Below are 20,613 nucleotides of genomic sequence, written 5' to 3'. Positions count from 1 at the left end.
TATTAAATATTTTAAACATTTTTGACTTGTAAAAGATTCCAAAAGAATAAAACAAACGGATTTTACCACAAGAGTTACTGAACAACTAACTATTGCTGTGATAAAAACAAAACCAAATGGAAAAAACCTGATCCTAAGTAAGTTCAATACTAAACATAATTGGTTAAGATAGTTACTGTTTGTGTCAGCATAAGTCATGAAGAACCGTTATAAAAAACGGTAACTATTATATGTTTCAAATAGTAGTAAATATTAAACTTTTTTCCCAATGTAATTTATTTTTTGGATGAGGCCTTTCAAAACCAAAGGTTTCATCATCATGCAACTTTAAAAAAAAAAAGAAAAAATATTTGTGGAGTTGCCTGACCATGAAACCTTTGGTTTCAAAAGGCCTCTGCCAAAAATAAATTATATTGGAAAAGTGTTTTTTATAACATTTACTACCATTTTAAATTTGTTTCCAATTGCTCCAAGTTTTCAATTATATGTTTGTTCCTTCTGATGACCAACACTTCTATCTATTCTTGTAGCCTTATAGTACACTGCACAGATCAGACAACCAGTAAAAATAGGTGCTGCCTGTGTGAAGATTAATGATTTTATCAAATAAAAGTCAGAGTTATTTTTTATTCTTTGTTTTATTTTTTATTGATTTTACAAGAAGTGATAGTTCTGGGTCTGTTTTCAATAATTTTGGTGGTGTCAGATCCTGAAACAAGACGAAAGAATTCATTATATTTATATCTAATGTAATAATTTTGTTTGAAATAGTTTAATCATAATATAAAATAAAATGTACTATATTACATCTACAGAGCATCCAAAAATTGGAAAAAAATAAAACAGCAGTGACATAAAAAGAGAATACACATTTTTTCAGAAACAGAAAAGTAGCCGACAGAAATTAACAATATATGAGGGCCGTTTATTTTTCAACCTCCGATCTCATGCCATGATGGCCAGACAGTGGCAGTAATCAATCTCGGATCTTCCTCGCTACAACATTTGTCACTACCAAATTCTAGTAGTCAATTTGCGCTGAGCTGCAGTCACATAAACACGGTCGCCTCTATTGATTCTATCATGAAGTGTAAATTGAGGAGTGTTATTCGTTTCCTGCAGGCAGGAGGTAATAGTGCAACAGGAATCCACCGGAGAATGTGCCATTTTTACAGAGAAAACATCATGATGTGTGTGAATCATGTCAAAAGTCAGAAGATGGCCGAATGTCAAATTCAAAGATCAATTGAAGGAGCCATTCAGCGAGTTTTGTGGGTGTCACTTGTCAGTCAACAGTTTTGGTACCCAATGAGTACAAATAATTTTGTAGCCTAAATGTTCTGTAACAATTGAGTAAAGAGAAGATTTTGATACTTCTGGAAATTTCAAGGATAGAGCACTTATTGTTAATCTAAGCACTTTGTCAATTTATTCAACAAGGCTGTCTGTAGTGACAGGCTTAAGTCCTTGACCTTCATAGTGCATATCAGTTCAGCCATCTTTAAACTTTCTACACCATTCACGTACAACACCTTCACTTCTGATGTTTTCTCCATAAACACAGTATAACTGTGCACCTGCCACGTGTCTGACTGTCATGTGGCATAAGATCAGAGGTTGAAGAAAAAAACGGCCCTCATACAATTACAAAAAGTACTCGCACAATAAATATACATTTTATACAACTCATTCTAACATAGGCACATTATTTATATCAAGTGCCGCCAAAGAATTCTTTTGAGTAATAGCCAATTGCAGGAAAACACATGGTAGACACATCGAACAGCTTGTGCCTGTCGTCAAAATATGTTACAATTAAATTTGGACACAACCTTTCAGAATATAAGGTCTCAGCTAAACTCAAGTGGTATTTTGACTGCATGCTGGGATCAGTGTGTTGAAATTGTATAAAATTGATCTTGCTCGATAATAATGAACTTCAGATATTTATAAATTCAATGAAACATGTTATACTACAAATACCATCCATATTATCTCGTTTACACAACATTTAAACATTACTAACTCAATTCAGATCTTCAAATATTTTAATTTTTTAGCTATCTTTCCATGATGTGTGTACAGGAAAGATTACACGATAGTAATGACAACGGTGATATAAGCCTGAGATCTTGGATGCCGCACTAAAGTTTAGAGAAGGTTGATTAACAATTTCCTTAGTTACAGTTTCATAGCTATTAAGCTTTTTTATCATATAACAAAACTAGGCTATTTCATTCAAACCACTAATAATATAAATAATAAATCATAACCATAACATGCATGCAATTAATTATTTAAACATATGTTTTCTTATGATAAGTATTAACTTTACCTACCATTCCAGTTACAAAGATTCATTTTTAAATAGACTATGATTAATACTAAAAGAAGTTTTTTTAAAAGACAAGACATAAAAAATATGTTAAAAAATTTAAATTGTTTCACCAACTATCACTTGCATTTAAAAATTGCCTTTTTAAAGGAATTTTATGGATAAGTTCAAGAGACATGTTTTTATTTTCACCAAAATCATATATTCCTCTATTTTTTCATTGTTTGAATATAGGAAAATTGGGTCTTTCAAATTTTGTACATTTAAATTCACAGCAATCAATATAGCACCTTTGGTGTTACAATAGCCTGAACATACTGTTGAATATATTTTTACTTAATTTACATCTGTGCCATAAAGAGTCTGCCGCAGTCAACATTTTAAATGAATGTATAATAACTGTATATGTAATACATGTATTTAACAACTAAACTGTTGGTCTATACTGAGTGAGACCAATTACTCTTAAATGTGCATCTGCACCATAAGGTGTCTGCTGCAGTCAACATTCCAGCTCAAGTTGACATCTGTTTATTTGAAATAAATAAACAATAAAGTTTGTAACATATAAACAAAAACTAATTAATAACCTTAAATAAAACTGTATTATTACTACTATTAAAGATTAATTATTAGCTAACACATTACGCTTTTAAATATCACAAAAAACATTTGTAACTTTAAGGCCAATCCACAACACATATTCAAGTTACCTAACTTTCTAAAACACTGCTTACATATTCACAAAAGATTAGCTTGAAATCTTTCATAATGATGGAATTTCATGCACATCTCCAACTCCATAAAAAGAGGATTGTTTCATACTGACACAATTCCTTCTTAAGGTTTAAGGAGACAAGGTAGATCCACTAGCCCATTTTAGACTAGAATCAAATATATCTGATTGTGGAGGTAAATAGTTTGCAACTATGTCAATTGACAGAGAGGATATGATGAGAGAGGGAGGGAGGGAGAGAGAGAGAGATAGAGCAGCAGTCAGCTGCCATGTCAATGATTTAAAGTATGATTTCTTACCTGTTCATGCTCCTGTTTTCTTCTTTTGAGTTTTTCAGATATGATTACATCCATTGCTTTAGTCTTGCGGAACTGGGGCTCTGCAGGATCGATGTTGAAGTGATGAGATGTGAACAAGGCACTGAATCTGTCGTCAGTTATATCAACCTAAAAAAATAAAATAAATTTACAGATGGACACTATCCTTGCATCATTATTTTAAATGAGAATTATTATGCTGACTACTACACTAGACACAGCAGTGTAATACTGGCTGCAAAGTCAGGTCTCTGAATATGTTCTTACATTTAATCAACATGAAAATATTTGTTACAGTAGTGTAATTCTACATTTTTCTTGAACAATTTGTTTTTGCATTCCTCAGTAAAAAATGTATTGTAATAAAAACAGTTCATCAAAGAAAGAGTACGGTATAAATTCTTTTTTAGGGTGAATCTTCATCTCTGAAAAATGCATAACATCTCTAGAAATGTTCTGGAAACTAATCAATAGTTCACGAAAAAGAAAACTTTCTAAATCTTCTAACTTTAAATTAAGAGGACTTTAATGGTTTATGTAAATTTGTGTGTTCTTTTTGTTTTTTGAAGAAATTTTTGTAAAATTAGAGATGATGATCTTAAATTCCTAAACATTGTTTAAACTAAAGTGTAAAGAGTAAATTCATGACTTGTGATTATTTGAGAATGAACCTAAAAAAAATAATTCACTATTCAATCTAACCAGAAAACATCAAAAATTAATCAAGCATGATTTAATGCTTGTGAATGAAGCTAGAGAGAATTCTTTACCATTCAATCTGACATGGAGACCACAGGAATTAATCAAACATGATTTCTTATTATTTGTGAATGAAGGTAGAGAGAATCATTTACCATTCAATATCACATAGAGACCACAGATGATAATAAAGCATGACTTCTTATTACTTGTGAATAGAGCTTGAGAAAATTATTTACAATTCAATCTGATATGGAGATCACAGAAGATAATTAATCATGACTTGTTATTGCTTGTGAATGAAGTTGTAAGAAATCACCACTAACAGAATTAGTTTTAATTTTCAATGATTATAAAAATAAATCCAGCAGACGGCTGTTACAACACAACAGAAAACCTGGCACTTAAGGTTAAAACCACCTCTTGGTATGCTTGACTACGGGCGGTATTGAATCTTACTAAAATTCTAATTAGTTATAACAACAATACATACCTGGAAATCATCATTATTTGTAATATTTTCTTTAATATTCTTTTTCTTTAACTGCTTTCTTCTTTTCTTTTTCTTTCCATCATTTTCTTGATCTTGGATGGACTTCATATTAAAGTGACTCTTCTGAACTTCAGAATCATTTTCTTCCATAAGTAGAAGCTCAAGTTCAGCCTAAAAATGATTATATCTAGTTAAAATTATGTTTAAAATTTTTGTATAGAGACAATTACAATATCAATTTGATTACATTAACAAGTGACTGAATACAAGAATTATCCTAAACGTTAAAATGTAGAGTGCTATTCATACCTTCTTTTGTTTAGCTTCTTCAGATTCTACTTCATTGTTAGCTTTCTTACTTTTCTTTACTGTAGATACTTGCTCTGATCTAAAGAATGGATCGGCCATGTCAACATCTGAAGGAATCTCATCATCAGAACACAAATTGTCTTCACTGCTGCTTTCCTAAAAAATAATTCACAGTTTATTGAAGACATGCAATTCAAAACGTGAGGGCCTTACACTTAAAAATGTCTCAGTAACAAGGCTTGTCACAATGCATACCTTTTTGAATAAGCAGCATTAAATCTGCATTCGGACTTTTCATGAAACAAAAATATTGTTGTAATAAAATCTTCTAAATTTGTAAATTTCAATTTTAATAAAAACAGGTCTAGATTAAAATCCCTTAATTAGGATTTTTTTAAACTTTGTTCAGAAATAGAAATGTTTAGTATGATTCCCATTGACATAAAAGTAAGAATACACTCTTAATCAAAATGTATTCTTCAATTACTCTCATAAAAAATGCACGTTTATAAAATACACTGAAAATAAAATATTTTAATACCTGTTCTTTTCCTTTCTGTTTTAACTTCTCCTCCTTTCTTAACTTTTTCTTTTGCTTGCGTTTTTCCAACATCTCTTCAAAAGGTGTTTGAGGCGTATTAAGTTTTTCTTTGATGGATTTTTCTGCCTTCTCTTTCATACCAACATCCCATGTTATTTCTAGATCCACGTCTCTGTTTCTTTTCTTATCTTCTTCCTCTTCCAATGACGCTAATAAAGATTTGTACTGAGCAATTTTGTCTTTCCCCTTCACTCCTTCTGAATCTTGTTTGATGTCATGTACAATACTTGTGTCATCTGTAAACAAAAATAAAACAATCTGAAAAATGTATAAATACATTGTGCCTTCAAATAAATGTTCTTGAAACCAAGAGATACCTAAAAGATCTCCAGAAATATTGTACTTTTTCAGTTGGTGTTTATTTTTAGATATAAAGTAGTACAAAATTCAAATCAGAACAAAATAAAAACTTGAAATTCACAGTTGAGTTTTAAATATCAACAATACAGTGGAAACAAACTACAAGAACAACAAAATAACTCAGCAACTCAAAGTACACAAATTGGTGAAACATGGCTGGTTTTATTTCCATATCTATAAAATTTATTGATTACTTCAATTTTGAAGCATTATTATTTTCAACCTCATAAACTCTACATTTTGCTCTTTAATAGTTTTTTAAAAGAAGATAATATAAGGCTGTTAAGTACACACAAGACTAATTCCAACCTTGGTGATTTTCATCATCCTCTTCTTCTCCACTAGAGCAGGCTAGGTAAGCGTTAATGTCATCATTGTCAACATTATCAGCATTCTTCTGTATCTTCTTGGTGATTTCCTGGCGTCTAGGATCCATCTCATCCCATGTTAACTCCACCTTGCCCTGTTGCAGCGCTGTATTGATGAACAGCCGAGGCTCATACTTCGCTGGGTCTGGCATCGCAGTGCACACCTCATGTGGTTCCTGGATCAACCATATCTATAGATAACTCACAGTTTCTTGCATTCCTTGGATGTTAAAACTGGAAATCCAATATACTATTCTTTTTTTTAATTTATCTCTTTATTGTGTTCTATCATTATTTAATGCAAGAGACATGTTTTCCTAAAGGTTATTCAGAGAGTAACTAAGAGAACAAAATTAAGTCCAATGAATGAGTCTACTTTTTTAAAACAACAGTATTTTAAAACTAGACTTCAACCTTTTTTCTGGAAAAAGGAAAAGAGTTTATTTCTTATAATTATCAAATAAGTCATTTGGTTTTTTTTATTGTGATTTTTGGGAAGATGAGTATTGAATCTGCTGTCTATGAATGATGTCAATTTTTACTTAAAACTACAAAGAAAAAAGAAAGTACATAATTATAACAATTTGGTTTCAATTATTTATTTACTACATTACCTTAACCTACATGTACCTGAAGATGAATTCATCGAATTCGAAATGTACATTGTAAACAATAAAATCAATCAAAAAGAGTCAAAAGGTGTATTATTGTATATTATAATTATGAGTTTGTTTTTGACCAGTATTCATTACATAATATGTCTATTGTATAATAGCATTGGTACAAAGTTTTGTCACGCTGTACTACTTGAGGCCATTCACACAACGGCTTATAAGTATTCTGAGTCAACACTGACACTACTACAGAAGTCCGGTATGTCCAGACTGTAGAGGACATCAACCAACAGAGAATTGAGAATAGGCTTTATCAACCAGCCAATAAAGTTAGGTCAATGTATATGTAATTCAGATCCTGCGTTAAACTGAGCATACCTCACTCAATACACAAAATAAATCTATTTTTATCCTAAAGGAAAGATTACTTCATCTTAAACAAAATTTCATGTTCGTATTCCAGATAAGTTTGTACAAAAACCCAAGCAGTGACTTTTGTTAATTTTCATAAAATAATCAAATTTCAACTTTTAATACATAGCACATATTGTAGTGATTTTAGTACCAAAGTATCAGGAAACTCACCTTTAAAGGATAAATAATAAAATTGTTATGCAACATAAAATAATTAAATTAAAATGTATTTTTAGTTAAAACATATATTTTAATATAATTTTTTACTTAACACTTTCAGTGTAATACAAGCAAGTTCCACATTTTTCATCAACTTAGTTCAAAGTATATGAATGTAACTGAACTCTACCTGATCAAAGGTTTCTTCTTCAGGAACAAATCGCAGATCCAACTTAGTTGCACTGCTCTCATATTCCAGTCCATCACACTCAGTATATACATGGTTGGAGGTCTCCGCGGAGTCAAACTTGACTATGGCATAGTAGTACTTCAGCCTGTTCAGCTGATACTGTCTCAACCGTTCCATGTGGTATCGTTTCCCTTCCTTGCTCTGTAAACAAAACAACTTGTTTGTTCACAACGTTTCCGTCCACAAAGAGAGACGAAACATCTGACTGATTCTATGCTATGTTAAAGTTTACTTGTATAAAAACCGTATTAATATTGAATCAATATAAAAGAGCTCAAAAATTAGTCACCACTAGATACCAAATCATATCCATATCCATGTTACAGAATTTGTACTATACTAGAGCAGTCCCTACCATAACTACAATTCACTACTGTCTGTTTGATTTACCGAAAAAACAAATAAATTAAATAAAACGTACATATATTTGTTTATGATAACTTGTAATGAGGTTTGTTTATTGCACCAGATGTTAAGACAGATCAGTAATTTTTTATACATGTAAAACTGGCAGCAGTGTTGGGCGCAAGGTGTAGAGGGATGACTGAAATGCACATCAACCAACATTAGACTATTTTGGTGCAGGCTGCTGCTCTATTACTAGTACATAGATAGTGTTAAGTCTGGTATTACTAATTATTGCAGTTTTGACAATATGATAGTGTAAATAATTAAATTTAGAATGTACAAATAAATTTAACTGAGCTTTCTCTTACATTTACATTTAGAATATTTTTCTAAAACAGAAATATTAATCTTTTAGCCATTATGAATATCTAAATCCAGTACTAAAACATGTTGTATATAAAGCATTTTCATATAAACTTATGTTACTATGAATAACATTCATAAATATAAAAAATGCATGTATTTTTAATTTTGCCTTTTCAAGGTTCAATTTGACAATAATTTAAATTAAATTCAGTAATTAACTTTACCCATTCAGTAATCAGATAAAAATAATTGTATCATTAAAATTTTATGTTGAAGTTTTTTAATGTGAAAGTTTATTCATAATAATAGGATTTATTGTTTGAAAAATTTACCCTCACTGCAAATACTGACTTACACTTGATTTATTCGGTTTTCGGTTTGATTTATTCATAAAATCAATTTGAGTTTTTGTGTGAAAATATAGTTAAACTTTTAGCATTGTACATGGTCTAATAATACATGTGATGAATTACTCAGAAGTACTATTTCCTTATTAATTTTTAACCTGCACTGGTAACAGTGTATCAAACTAATACAAATAAGGCAAGTTTTGTGTCCAGTTACACATTATCCACAGAAACACAGTTTTTCTCAGCCACCACTACTTTCCTATGTTTTATCTACTGACCAGGTGATAAAGACAAATATAAATAGAGAAATAATAAAGTTAAATAATGGAAATTCAATAAACATTAAAACTAACTTTGTTTGAATGTATTTACATAGCAAATAGATTTGTTATACTGAGTAAAATTCTACAACACAAACATTACAAATCAAAGATATTTACAGAAATCGTGTAAGAGTGAAGAACAAGTTCTATACAAAATAAAATGATCTGATATACCACAAATAATTGTACATGTTTCAGATGAAGGAGTTCATAATTCTTACAGAAAAAGAGCATTGGAAAATGTTACTCTAAAACTTTTTTAATCACGCCTGGGTAAAGTTGAGTTAAAACATTATCAAATATTAGAATTATTTTAAATCTTACTTCTTCGTCAAGTGTTTCCTCATCTTCATTTTTTATGTTAACAAGTTCAATGGGACCTTTTCCTTCTTCTTCTTTCATTCGTTCCAGTCCAAACTCTGATGGGTAGATCTGAAAAGAAATAGATGACTGATTTATTACAAATGGATAAATTGATCTGATCAATTATACAGGATGATTCATGTAAGGTGTCTCAAATTGATCGTGAGATGACAAATTATTGTATAATAGTAAAAACTAAATGATTTTCCCACAAAATAAAGCCTTACAAGTAGATTTAAAATACACTTCTGGTCAAAAAAGTTTTGTACCACAATTGTGTTTGTATATAAAGTATATTATAGGTTAATTAGGGCATTAAGAAATGTTTTCTCTTTTATTTTAAACTATAGAAAGAAAATAAATAAATTAAAAAGCTATTTTATTTCAAATGTTGGGAAAAAAATTAACACAACTTATGAAGTAATTATGATAAATCAGGTATAAGTAGGAGTACAAATTGTTTAGTTGATCTGGTTTACTAATTTAATGTTTTTTTGTTTCCACCTTTTGCTCTTCTTCCCCCTTGGAGTCTGTCTCATTCCAGTAATAACATGTTGAATATATTCTTGTGGTATTACCAGTCACTCTTCAATCAAGCTGTTTTGTAAGGCAGTCAGGCTTGTTGGAGTGTTGATTCTGGCTGTTATATTTTTGTGTTGTTTCTGGCTCTTATAGTGGATTGAGATCCAGACTCTTTGGGACCATTCAATTGTGTCTCTACCAGCCTCACTAAGGTAGTCTCGGCCTGCTGCAGCGTTATGTGGACGAGCATTGTCATGCATCAATTTCAAATAAGGACCAACAAATGGAACAATAATGTTCTTCCTACTAGAAGAACATCTACGTACTCCTGCGTTGGTCTAGGAAGTGCTACGAGCTCTGTGCATGCACTAATACCACCCCAAAACATAACTGAATACCTCCCAAAGGGTATTCTGGGGGAGAAGCAGACATTCTGGTCTAAGTCTGGACACTCGATGACGAGTGGTGAGGGCAGGACATGATCAGATCTGCTGCTCAAATCACATTCTCTATGACATCTACGTACTGTACGACTTGAAATGTGCATTTTACATAGCTGCCTGATTAACTCTGCAGCTGAGTACTAGTCTCCTCTGTAGACTATTGCCTATTAGAAATCGATCATCTGATCTATCTGTGACTCTTGATCAGCCCTGAACTAGTTTTCTGTTGTCTTATCCAGTTTCTAGAAATCAACTCTTGAATGGTGTACTCCAAACATTCTATTCACTTCTTTTTGTGAGCAATCCTGTTGAATTAAAATTCTTGCTGCTCTACGTTCCTCAGTAGAAGTCAAACGAAGATGGATATCCATTTTAGTCTATTTACTGTACAGCTTATTGATTTCAAACACTAATAGAGCTCATTATAATTCAAGCTTGCTCAGAAGAATAAAACTAATAATATGATGAAAACTGTAAGAATGACACTTCACCTGGAATTTGGGGAATTTGGACTATAGATTAGATAAAAAACAGGAAATATGATAAGGGAGAAGGTTGTACTAAGTAATAGATTATCTTTCTTCAAATGATGGGTTGGTTAGTGTATTAGATATGATAACAGGTTCTGCATAATCTTAATTGTCAATTACTAGGGTGGTTCAAAACTTTTGTCCAGGAGTGTAGTATTTTCATTAATTTTTAAGTACAGAGTCTGACAAAATCTGTAGAGACTAAGATTTTATTCTCTAATTTTTCAAATGTACACTTATGTATGCATAATTTTAACCTACAGTGGGGGTAGCTATTTTAGCCTATTATTTTTTTGTTATAATAAACTCGTTAACATAACCACCTTTAGGGTTCACATGTGAATTAAAATACTTTTAAGATATCCACAACAACCTGTCACAAAAATATTTAAAAAAATTACAAAGTGCTTTGTACAAAATTTTGTAAAAAATGATTATAATTACTGGTGAAATTATTGTCAGTGATTTCACTTTTTCTACATCATTCCCAGTAATCCTATTTAAAAAATAAAAAATGTTACACTCAAGGCTGTTTCAATCATTTTCTCCGGTATTATGAGCCATGTAACATTAGAGTAGAAGAAATATGCTATCAAAGCAAAAATTCTCATTGATAAAACAAGTGCAAGCACCTATGTGATACGAAGAATAAAACAAGTGAGTGGCATAGACACATCTAACTTAGCCTACTTCGCATTGTTTGAATCACACTTGCGATGCGGGATAACGCTTTGGGGAGGAGCAGTAAACGCCCATTTGTAAAGGGTACTCATACAACAAAAAAGAGCCCCAAGATGCCTAGCAGGACTTCAATTTCAGAAGAGCTGCAAAGAAACTTTTAAGAAGTTTAACATACTCACTGTTGTATCTCTTTATATCCGGAGAAGTAATCCTCTATGCAGTCAGCTTTCAACAAACCAGGCACAGAGATCTAAATCTACACAACACCCCTCGTAATGCCTCTAATTTCACCTAACCACCTCATCATTTAAGTCTTTTTGATTAAAAAACCATCCTTCAAAGGAGCACTTTACTTCAACCACCTGCCAGAATACCTGCATAAAGAGCCTCCACAGCACTTCAAGAGGATGCTGACACAGTGGCTGCAATCAAGACCCTTCTACACTGAAAAAGAATTTCTCAACCCATATAGAAGATATTCACTATAATAAATAAATGGATTTTATTATCAAAGTGACGCAATCTCAAAAAAGAATATTGTCTATTAATAGTTCAATAGTTCTAATTCAGTAGATCCTAATTGAACAGACTATGTAAAAGGTTCACTTTGATAAGTTCTCAATTTATATGTTTACATAATACAAATTAGTATAATAAACATTTTTATTCTGGGATTCAATCCACAATAACTACAAACTAAAAAGTTGTAAAATTTTCATTAATTCTTACTGTAATGGAGTTGATGATTCCATTTGGGGGTAAAAACGAGTTAAACAGCACCATGAGATCCACAGCTCGTATCCTGTCCCAGTCCATGTGCAGGACTGCCAGACGATCTGTGGGTTCATCAGTAGTCTCAGCATCTTTGTCCAGCTCTCCCCAACCGTGGTCCTGAGTCTCATCATCAGATTCTGCTGTAATGCACATCACACCACATGATTAGCACCACGACATCAGCTACTACTAAAACTGTTTAGCCTATCCTCAGGACAACCAGGAGTTAGATCTAAGGTTTCTGCATCTATGAGGTTAACTGCTATCAAACTTATACACAGATGTCATTTGCTTGGAAGTAAACAAATAGAACACTTGTAGAATTTGTTAATGTCTTACTTTCTCTAGTTCTGTACACATATATAAATCTTCTATAAGAATACAGGCAAGTAAGGCATTTATACTTTTTTTGTAATGAGTAAATATGATCGAAACGTTTTCAAAATTTCAAGTTTTCAATTAATTAAAAATGCTTGAATTATGCATGTTCCACTGCACATTAACAATGTGTAAAAAAAATAACAAAACCATATTAAAACTATGAATTACTTTAACCCTTACACAATGGTCTAACTTCTCTCAGTGGCAGTATCTTTGGAGTTTATTGAACAAGGCATCGTCCCCTTTATTTTATTTTCATGTATGTATAAAAAACTTCTATTATTTGGAAAAATCTAAGAAACATGTTTTATAAAAAGACAATAATTTTAATTTTTATCCTTACAAACTTTTTCTGAAAAAAAAAAGATATAGATTTAGAAAAAATAGATATCCATACTTGGTCAAGATTGCAACTTAACCACGCAAGTATGCAGGTTCCACTTGACTTATTCAGTTACATAAGCTTCACTTTGACTCAAGTCATAATACTAATACTAATAATTCAACTGCCACAATATTCCAATAATAGATGAACAATAAATATGAAATATCTGTTTACATACTTTTTTCTATTTTACCTTGAATTTTCATTTACTATTCAATTGTGATATTGTAATTCATTATACATTATGCAATGAACACTGATTATTATTTCAGTAACTCGAAAAGACATAAGAATATTCACCATGACACATTAAAACAATTTAACACAAATTTAAACAGCTGTTTAGTGGAAAAATAGAAGAGCCGTGTGAAATGGCTGACAGAATACAGAAAGCTTTATTCATAAACATCAAGTTTAGAACAGGTGTCAAATACATAATAATATAAATGAAAATCAATACAATGTAATGGAAATAAATTGTATTGTGACAACACAATACTTGCAACAGCACGAGAAGAATTAAAGTAAACCCACCATTAGCCGATTATAAACATAAAACTTAAACTGTTTATTGAATTAATTATATTTTAATAGATTTCCCTTTTTGATTAGTATCAATATCTGTACAAGAGTACCACATTTGAAATAATAATACAATACATAACACACGTTAAGACTCAATATTGGGCGCTGCCATTAAGAACGTGGCATAGATGGCTTACTGATATAAGGTATATTTGCCAATTCCAGGATTAAAATAATTACATGGTAAATAGATTCTTAAGCCTGACAACTGTATTCAAAATACTATATTAGTTCACTATTTTCAAACTAATCCTTAAAAACTCCAGGTAAAAGATTCATACCCATCTCACCTCACAGGGGTATTCTGTACTCTTCAAGCCCCTCATAGTAAATCCTCCTAAATTATTTCCAGACTAGTCTGTGCCGGCTGTCAACTATAAAATCTAGGATGCTTCACAGTTTAAAAAATATTTGATTACGAAAATAATTACTCCCTCAACTAAAAAGAGTAAGTACTAAAAGAGTAAGTTTTAGAACTTGTTTCATGGTTCTACTGATTTTCAGATTCATTTTCCTCTTCTATAAATATGAACTTTTTTAAACACTAATTGATTAGGCCTAATTATTAGTTGTTTAATTTGTACTTACATTCACTATTTGATTCTTCTTCTGAGGAGCTTTCTGACAAAAGAGCACCTACACCTCGAGCATAATCAATATTGGGGTCCCTTAATTTCATTTTGATTTCATCAGTCATACGAGCTTTTTCAGTCCTGTCAGTATCATTAAGATCAATATGTGATTTTTTGCTTTTCTTTAAAATGTTTGTATTATTTTTGTTTATTTCATTACCAGTTTTGTTTGTTTCATTATCATCTAACGAGTTGGCATCTTTGTCACTTGATAATGTTACAGTCCAGTTATTTGATTTTGGAGATTTAGAAGGTTTTTGAATCAATTTAGAACTTGTTTCGTGGTTCTGCTGATTTTCAGATTCATTTTCCTCTTCTTCTTCCTCTTCACCCGATTCATCATCACTTGACAAATCATAGTATTTTCTAAAGTTTTCATGTGAGGACTGATCAACGGGTCTGCCCCTTTTATCAACACTATACTTCACTTGGAATCGTCTGTCTGTAAATAAGGACTGAAATCTTTTATCTATCTTCACTTTTCTAACTGATTTTGGAACTGAACGAAAACGAGGATCTGACGAGATTTGAGAAAACCTGTCATCTTTTATACCTTCCATTGAAGTGCAGAAATTTTACCTGATAACAAACAAACATTTACATTGAAGCATCATGATAATTTTATCTGCTACTGTTTGTTACTATAGGCTAAAAGTATTATACACATATTCCAATTTTATTAAAGAAACGTTTTAGCAATAATTCCTATATCTGTAAATAATAATAGTGTATTATTCTGATAAAGATTTTTACAAATCACTGACAAAGTCATGATAGCAATAAAGTTGTCAAGTCAGTACACAATCAAAATGAGAATCCACAGCACTAATGGATTTCCAGTAATGTTGTGACAGAAGAGTGGGGGAGGGGGTAGGATATCGGGCTTTTCTATTAAATTCAAACTAATCAGCATCATAACATTGTTTCCAATAATAAAAACATTCTTATCACTACAACAATCTAAATCAAACAAAGTATCTGATACTATGGTTAAGAAATACTCCTTTGAAAAACCATACACGGTCTCTATCGGAAGTAGGGAGGAATGGATTAAAAGGGAGGCCTACCCTAAAAAAAGGAGTCCTGAAGTTTTACACCGATGGTTCACTCCTAGACTCAAGGGCAGGATATGGAATACATGGACCTGGAGTTGACATGGCTGTGCCCCTAGGAAGACATGCCTCAGTTTTTCAGGCGGAGGTCATGGCAATAGATTCATGTTCTAGAAGACTCACACAGTTGGGGACAAAAGGATTATCATACCTTATACTCTCTGATAGTCAGGCTGCACTGAAGGCACTGGATACCTGTTCGATTAATTCGAAAGCGGTCTGGGAATGCAGGAAGGCCCTAGCAGAGCTAGCAACAAATAACAGAGTAACACTCGGATGGGTGCCGGGTCATGAAGGAATTCATGGAAACGAAAAAGCGGACATCCTCGCCAAAAAGGGAGCAGAATCCATATTGGTGGGGCCTGAGCCAGGTTGTGGAATATCCTTCTCCAGCATTAAAGCTCTGGTTAAAGATTGGGAAAAGAGGACAAGATACAAGAATTGGAGCAGAGCCTCGGGTTTAAGAATATCGAAAATGTTTATCTCTCCTTATGCAAAAGGGTGGACAGCTCTCCTAGACCAGAATAAGGAGGATATAAGACTGATATTAGGAATGTTGACAGGACATGGCCCTCTGAGGAAGCACCTTGTGAAGGTAGGCCTTAGTAGGAGCAGCGAATGTAGACTCTGTGGAGAGGAGGAGGAGTCAGCAGAGCACATTTGGTTGGATTGTCCTGCCATCGTAGAGACTAGGAAAAGATACTTGGGAGCATATCTCCTCAGCCCCAAGGACATCAGAGAACAGGAGCCCTTAAATCTGATTGGTTTTTGCAAAAGCCTCGGTTTTTGAGGGCACAAATAAAAGTAAGGGAGGCGCAAAGGTCCTTTTAGGACTAAGTGCGGGGACAAAGTGTCCTCTTCCCTCAGAAGGAAAAAAAAAAAAAAAAAAAAATCTAATCTATCCAAATAAAAGCAGTAAAATATTAACCGGTATCCCTGACACCGTCCGATTAGTTGTTCTTCAACCCTGAAAGTAGGTCAAGCCTCTCCATCCGGAGTAATCCTACTGCGACCAGTGACCACACACTTAGTATAGCCTGCCACATTCATGGGCTCTCCTGTACTATAACTGCTTACTTTGAGTAGTCATCGCAGTAACGAAAAACAAATCCAATTTTTGCCCCATCAAAGCTGAGTGTCTAGTGTGCAGCACTGCAATGCAAATTTATCCATGCACAAAGCAGACACAAAGTACAATTTATTTTAGGGATGAGAAAGCATCAAGGGACGAGTGTGTTTCGCACTGATGAGGGATATGACACTAATTAGATTTTAAACAATTGATATCATTCCTATACCGAACCAAGGAGGTTATTCTCTACAATTTTTACTATTGAGATATATTACAGAAAAAAATGTTTAATAACATTTGAGACAATTACAGGTGTCGGAAAAATGTTCAATTAACTAAAAATAAAAATTTTAAAATATTTAATGAAATTTAACATAGAGTACTAATACTCAGTCCCTATAATTATTTGTTAGAAAGAAAATAGGATATTATAGCATAGGCCTACAGAGATCAGAGAGCAAGACTTGCCCTGTACTTTATCGGGTTTATGGATATTTATACTCTCCAAGAATGAAAAGAAATTATATAAGGAAAGACAACCGTGATCCATGTGGGCTGCAAAACAGGCTGATGTTTCTTTTAGGAATTTAATTTAATCGTAATTATTTTAGATTTGATTGCATTTTTGTGCTCATGTCATATAAAAAATATTAAATAATGTAAAAAATACTAAATACAAAAAAGTACCATAGTGATGAAATTTCGTAAACGCTGAAATAATATTTTCTTCAAATATGCCTAGTCCATTTCAAAACTATCGCAGGACTCATTCGAATATTACATCATAGATTGTGATTTCAGTAAGAGAGCTAATATGTGACTTTAGAAGTCCTCCCCTCAAAATAGTTGAAGTGATACCCAAATCTTTTCAGTTATTTTATTACAAAAAATCATGGAATTTTGCATGGACATTAGAATAGAAATATCTTCTAATGGTTATCACTGCCAGATATGTTAAAAGCTGTCAGGTTGTTCAAAAATTACTCTAACCTTTTTAGACTTTTTTTAATATTTCAGGCTTTTCATGAAAAAGGAACTAGTAATTTAACGGACTGCCAGTAATGCCTTCGGCCATCAGTGTGGTCTGTAGTTTCATGGTACTGCCCTGCGCTGATGGCAACAAAAGAAAAACATTCCTCAAGATAGTAGAGATCAGTAAAATATAAAACTCAAAAGGGTCTAATCACGAATGCTTAAAGTTGAAACGCATTGCCTTTAACATTTTTTGCCATCAGCCAATCATAACTTTTGTCATAACTTCAATGTCAGTGAACAGCTTAGTAGAAAACAGTTAGTAGAACAGCATCATGCTACACTAGGTGAGGTAATTTAGTAAATTGCTATAGTGTGCTAAGTGTTTTAAAAAAAATTCTAAGAAACAGCCTAATTTAACTTTTAAATGTGCAATGGTAACTAGGCTAGTTATTATTATTTTTTTAATCAGTAGCTTTTCCTGGAAAAACATGGGTAGGGTACGATAAGCGGACCCGGTTTTTTATATCGAAGAATGTAATCATTGATACCTAATATTCACATCTCAAATCCTAGACTCTCAATTGATATAAAAGTATCGGGTAGGGTCCAATAAGCGGACCCGGTTTTTATATCGAAGAATATAATCATCGATACCTAATATTCGCATATCGAATCATAGACTATCAATCGATATAAAAGTAATAACAATCATGTTTAAATTAAAATGTGAATTTAATGATAACAAATAATAAATGAACATAACCAAAATCAGGGAAACTCATAACTTTAACAAAATGAAACAGAACGAAAACGTTTTTACTAAAGTTGTGTCCACCATTACCTTCTTTTTTGCATCTGAAGACGACCATGTTAGCTCCTCTAACAGTTACATTTGTTATCTTTCCAAAAATATCACATAATGGATTCTTAGGTACTAACCCAACATCCTGAAGCCATAAAAAACATATTTTATCGTCTTTTAAAGCAATTTTGTGAAGCTTCCTAAGATTTACGGCCATTTTAATACACAATGTTACTTATGTGAAATTTAAAATATTACCTTAATTGTATTATTTGAAAGTGTTTACAGCTGTTCATATAGATTATTTAAGTTGTTAAAAATAATTCATCAGTATCGATTGATTATATTGATGGTTATGATTAAGTAATATAGTTTGCCAATTTCGATATAAAAAACCGGGTCCGCTTATTGGACCCTACCCAAAGTATCTATAGTCTGCAATAACAAACATATGTTTTAAATTAAAATGTGAATTTAATATTAACGGTGATCAAACAAATTATTATAACCGAAATTAGGAAAACTGAAGACAACCATATATGCTTCTCTCACAGTTACAGTTGTTTCTTTCCCACAAATTTCACATAATGGGTTTTTTCGGTACGAGTCCTACATGTTGAAGCCACAAAAAACATTTCTTATCATCTTTCAAAGCAATGTCATGTAGTTTACTAAAATTGACTGCCATTTGTAATAATCAAATGTTACTTATGTAAAATTGAAATATTACCTTACTTGTATTATTTGAAAGTGTTTACTGCTGTTGATATAGATTATTCAAGTTAATTGTTCAAAATAATTAATTAGTATCGATTGATTATATCAATGGTTATGATTAAGTAATCTCGTTTGCCAATTTCAATATAAAAAACCGGGTCTGCTTATCATACTGTACCCAAACATATATGTTAGACTTTGCTAATTGTTATATGTACTGATTATTTAATTTCAACATATGAATGCTAAACTTCTAAAAAGTTGTGTACCACTACAGGTGAATGAATATACCACTTAGAAGGGTTTTGAACGAGTGAGGTTAGAATAGGCCTAAAATTAGGGGGGGGGGGTAGTCATTTCATGTAAAAATTATTATTCTGACCTGAACCTCGAACCAGAGACCACTTTATTCGTAAAACATGCACAAACACTAATCATATTATCATAGTTATAACTTACTTAAAACTTAATATACTAGAAATCCATACAAATCACGTTTAAACACCCACAATGTGGATAATAACAGTACTAACTTCTGACTTGTGTATTCAGTTCAGTTGTTACGTCTGCTTGCACATGAGAACCAACATCAAGACCAAGCACATGGCAAGTAATATTTTTTTATATCTCTGGTTTTGGGCTTGATGTATAAACCATGAAACCACGCTTATTTAATCTTGAAATTTACATACCAGTTCGTGACCACATTTTTTTCACTTTACTTCACTTAAAATTTTATTCAACAGATAACTTGATAAATAGGTGTTGTTTTCAGACCGCACACATATACGGTATTTGTAAAACTTTTTTTAAATTCCGAAATATGCTCCTAGAGATGACAATGTTCCGCTTAAGGGAGAGTAAATATGGTGGAGTTTAAAACTGTCAATTCCTCAAATTGTTCTATACATACGTGCTTTAATATACCCAATGCAATTATTGAATACCGTTATATCATCCAATTGATCCCCTTAACGCAACTCATATCAGTATTTTACAGTGTTAGACTAATAAACTTCATCTGATGTAAATATGGTGTGTTTAATGTCTGTCAAATATCACCCTGCCACATTAAAATTATAAAGAATGTCTGTTTACAACTCTTATTCCTAACGACGACATCTTTGTTAAATTCTGTTGCCACTGTGCCATTGGCTTTTATTAGAATTTGAGAATTCTCTGTGAGTTTTAACAAGCAATACCTTCGTTATTTATATAAATACATATATCCTATGTGATGATTTTGTTCTGTCTGAAAATTCATCATGATCAGCAATTTGATATTCGCTTGAATAGCAATTTGATTAATAACTTCCTTTCCTTTTCTATTTGCCTCGTGCACCCCACTGCTACTTTATGGCTTTTTTACTAGTTTATGAGCTATCGAAAAACGAGGAACCAATCTTTATTGTTTTCTTTTCCAAAGCTACAAATATTGTTTGCAGAACGAAATCAGTGAATATTAAATTACCAAAAATTAGTGTTTTTGCTCTCCATTATTAAGCAGGCCAGAAATTACAGTTTCCTACAATCCCAATGTGCTTTGAATTGTGATTGCTCACAGATTGGCACGGACATCACGTTGTTCAAGTCTATC

General features: G+C 32.1%; 1 protein-coding gene across 3 annotated transcripts; it reads right to left on the bottom strand.

Moving 5' to 3' along the window:
- Window positions 1–601: 601 nt before the first annotated feature.
- Window positions 602–19,610, bottom strand: LOC124356732 (ESF1 homolog). 3 transcript variants are annotated; one of them, XM_046807911.1, is made up of 11 exons: window positions 19,476–19,610; window positions 14,295–14,917; window positions 12,311–12,495; window positions 9,367–9,474; window positions 7,596–7,796; window positions 6,160–6,394; window positions 5,431–5,726; window positions 4,890–5,045; window positions 4,581–4,751; window positions 3,371–3,517; window positions 602–709 (listed from the first exon to the last, which is right to left on the bottom strand). In XM_046807911.1, the coding sequence occupies exons 2-11, from the start codon at window positions 14,896–14,898 to the stop codon at window positions 620–622; spliced, it is 2,193 nt and encodes a 730-aa protein (XP_046663867.1). In that variant the 5' UTR covers window positions 14,899–14,917; window positions 19,476–19,610; the 3' UTR covers window positions 602–619. The 3 variants fall into 3 exon arrangements, with proteins under 3 accessions (XP_046663867.1, XP_046663869.1, XP_046663868.1); XM_046807913.1 differs by having other exon boundaries at window positions 19,557–19,604; XM_046807912.1 differs by having other exon boundaries at window positions 19,487–19,556.
- Window positions 19,611–20,613: the final 1,003 nt, after the last annotated feature.

The sequence above is a fragment of the Homalodisca vitripennis genome, chromosome 3 (assembly GCF_021130785.1).
Source record: "Homalodisca vitripennis isolate AUS2020 chromosome 3, UT_GWSS_2.1, whole genome shotgun sequence".
NCBI lineage: Eukaryota > Metazoa > Arthropoda > Insecta > Hemiptera > Cicadellidae > Homalodisca > Homalodisca vitripennis.
The sequence above is the reverse complement of the archived record's forward strand: the minus strand, read 5'-3'. Positions and strand labels throughout refer to the sequence as shown.

Coding starts and splice junctions, on each gene's coding strand:
- LOC124356732 (XM_046807911.1), bottom strand. CDS start 14,898: ATGGAAGGTATAAAAGATGACAGGTTTTCTCAAATCTCGTCAGATCCT. Junction 12,496..14,294: donor AGAAGAATCAAATAGTGAAT/GTAAGTACAAAT, acceptor TGTGCATTACAG/CAGAATCTGATGATGAGACT. Junction 6,395..7,595: donor AAGAAGAAACCTTTGATCAG/GTAGAGTTCAGT, acceptor TGGTTGATCCAG/GAACCACATGAGGTGTGCAC.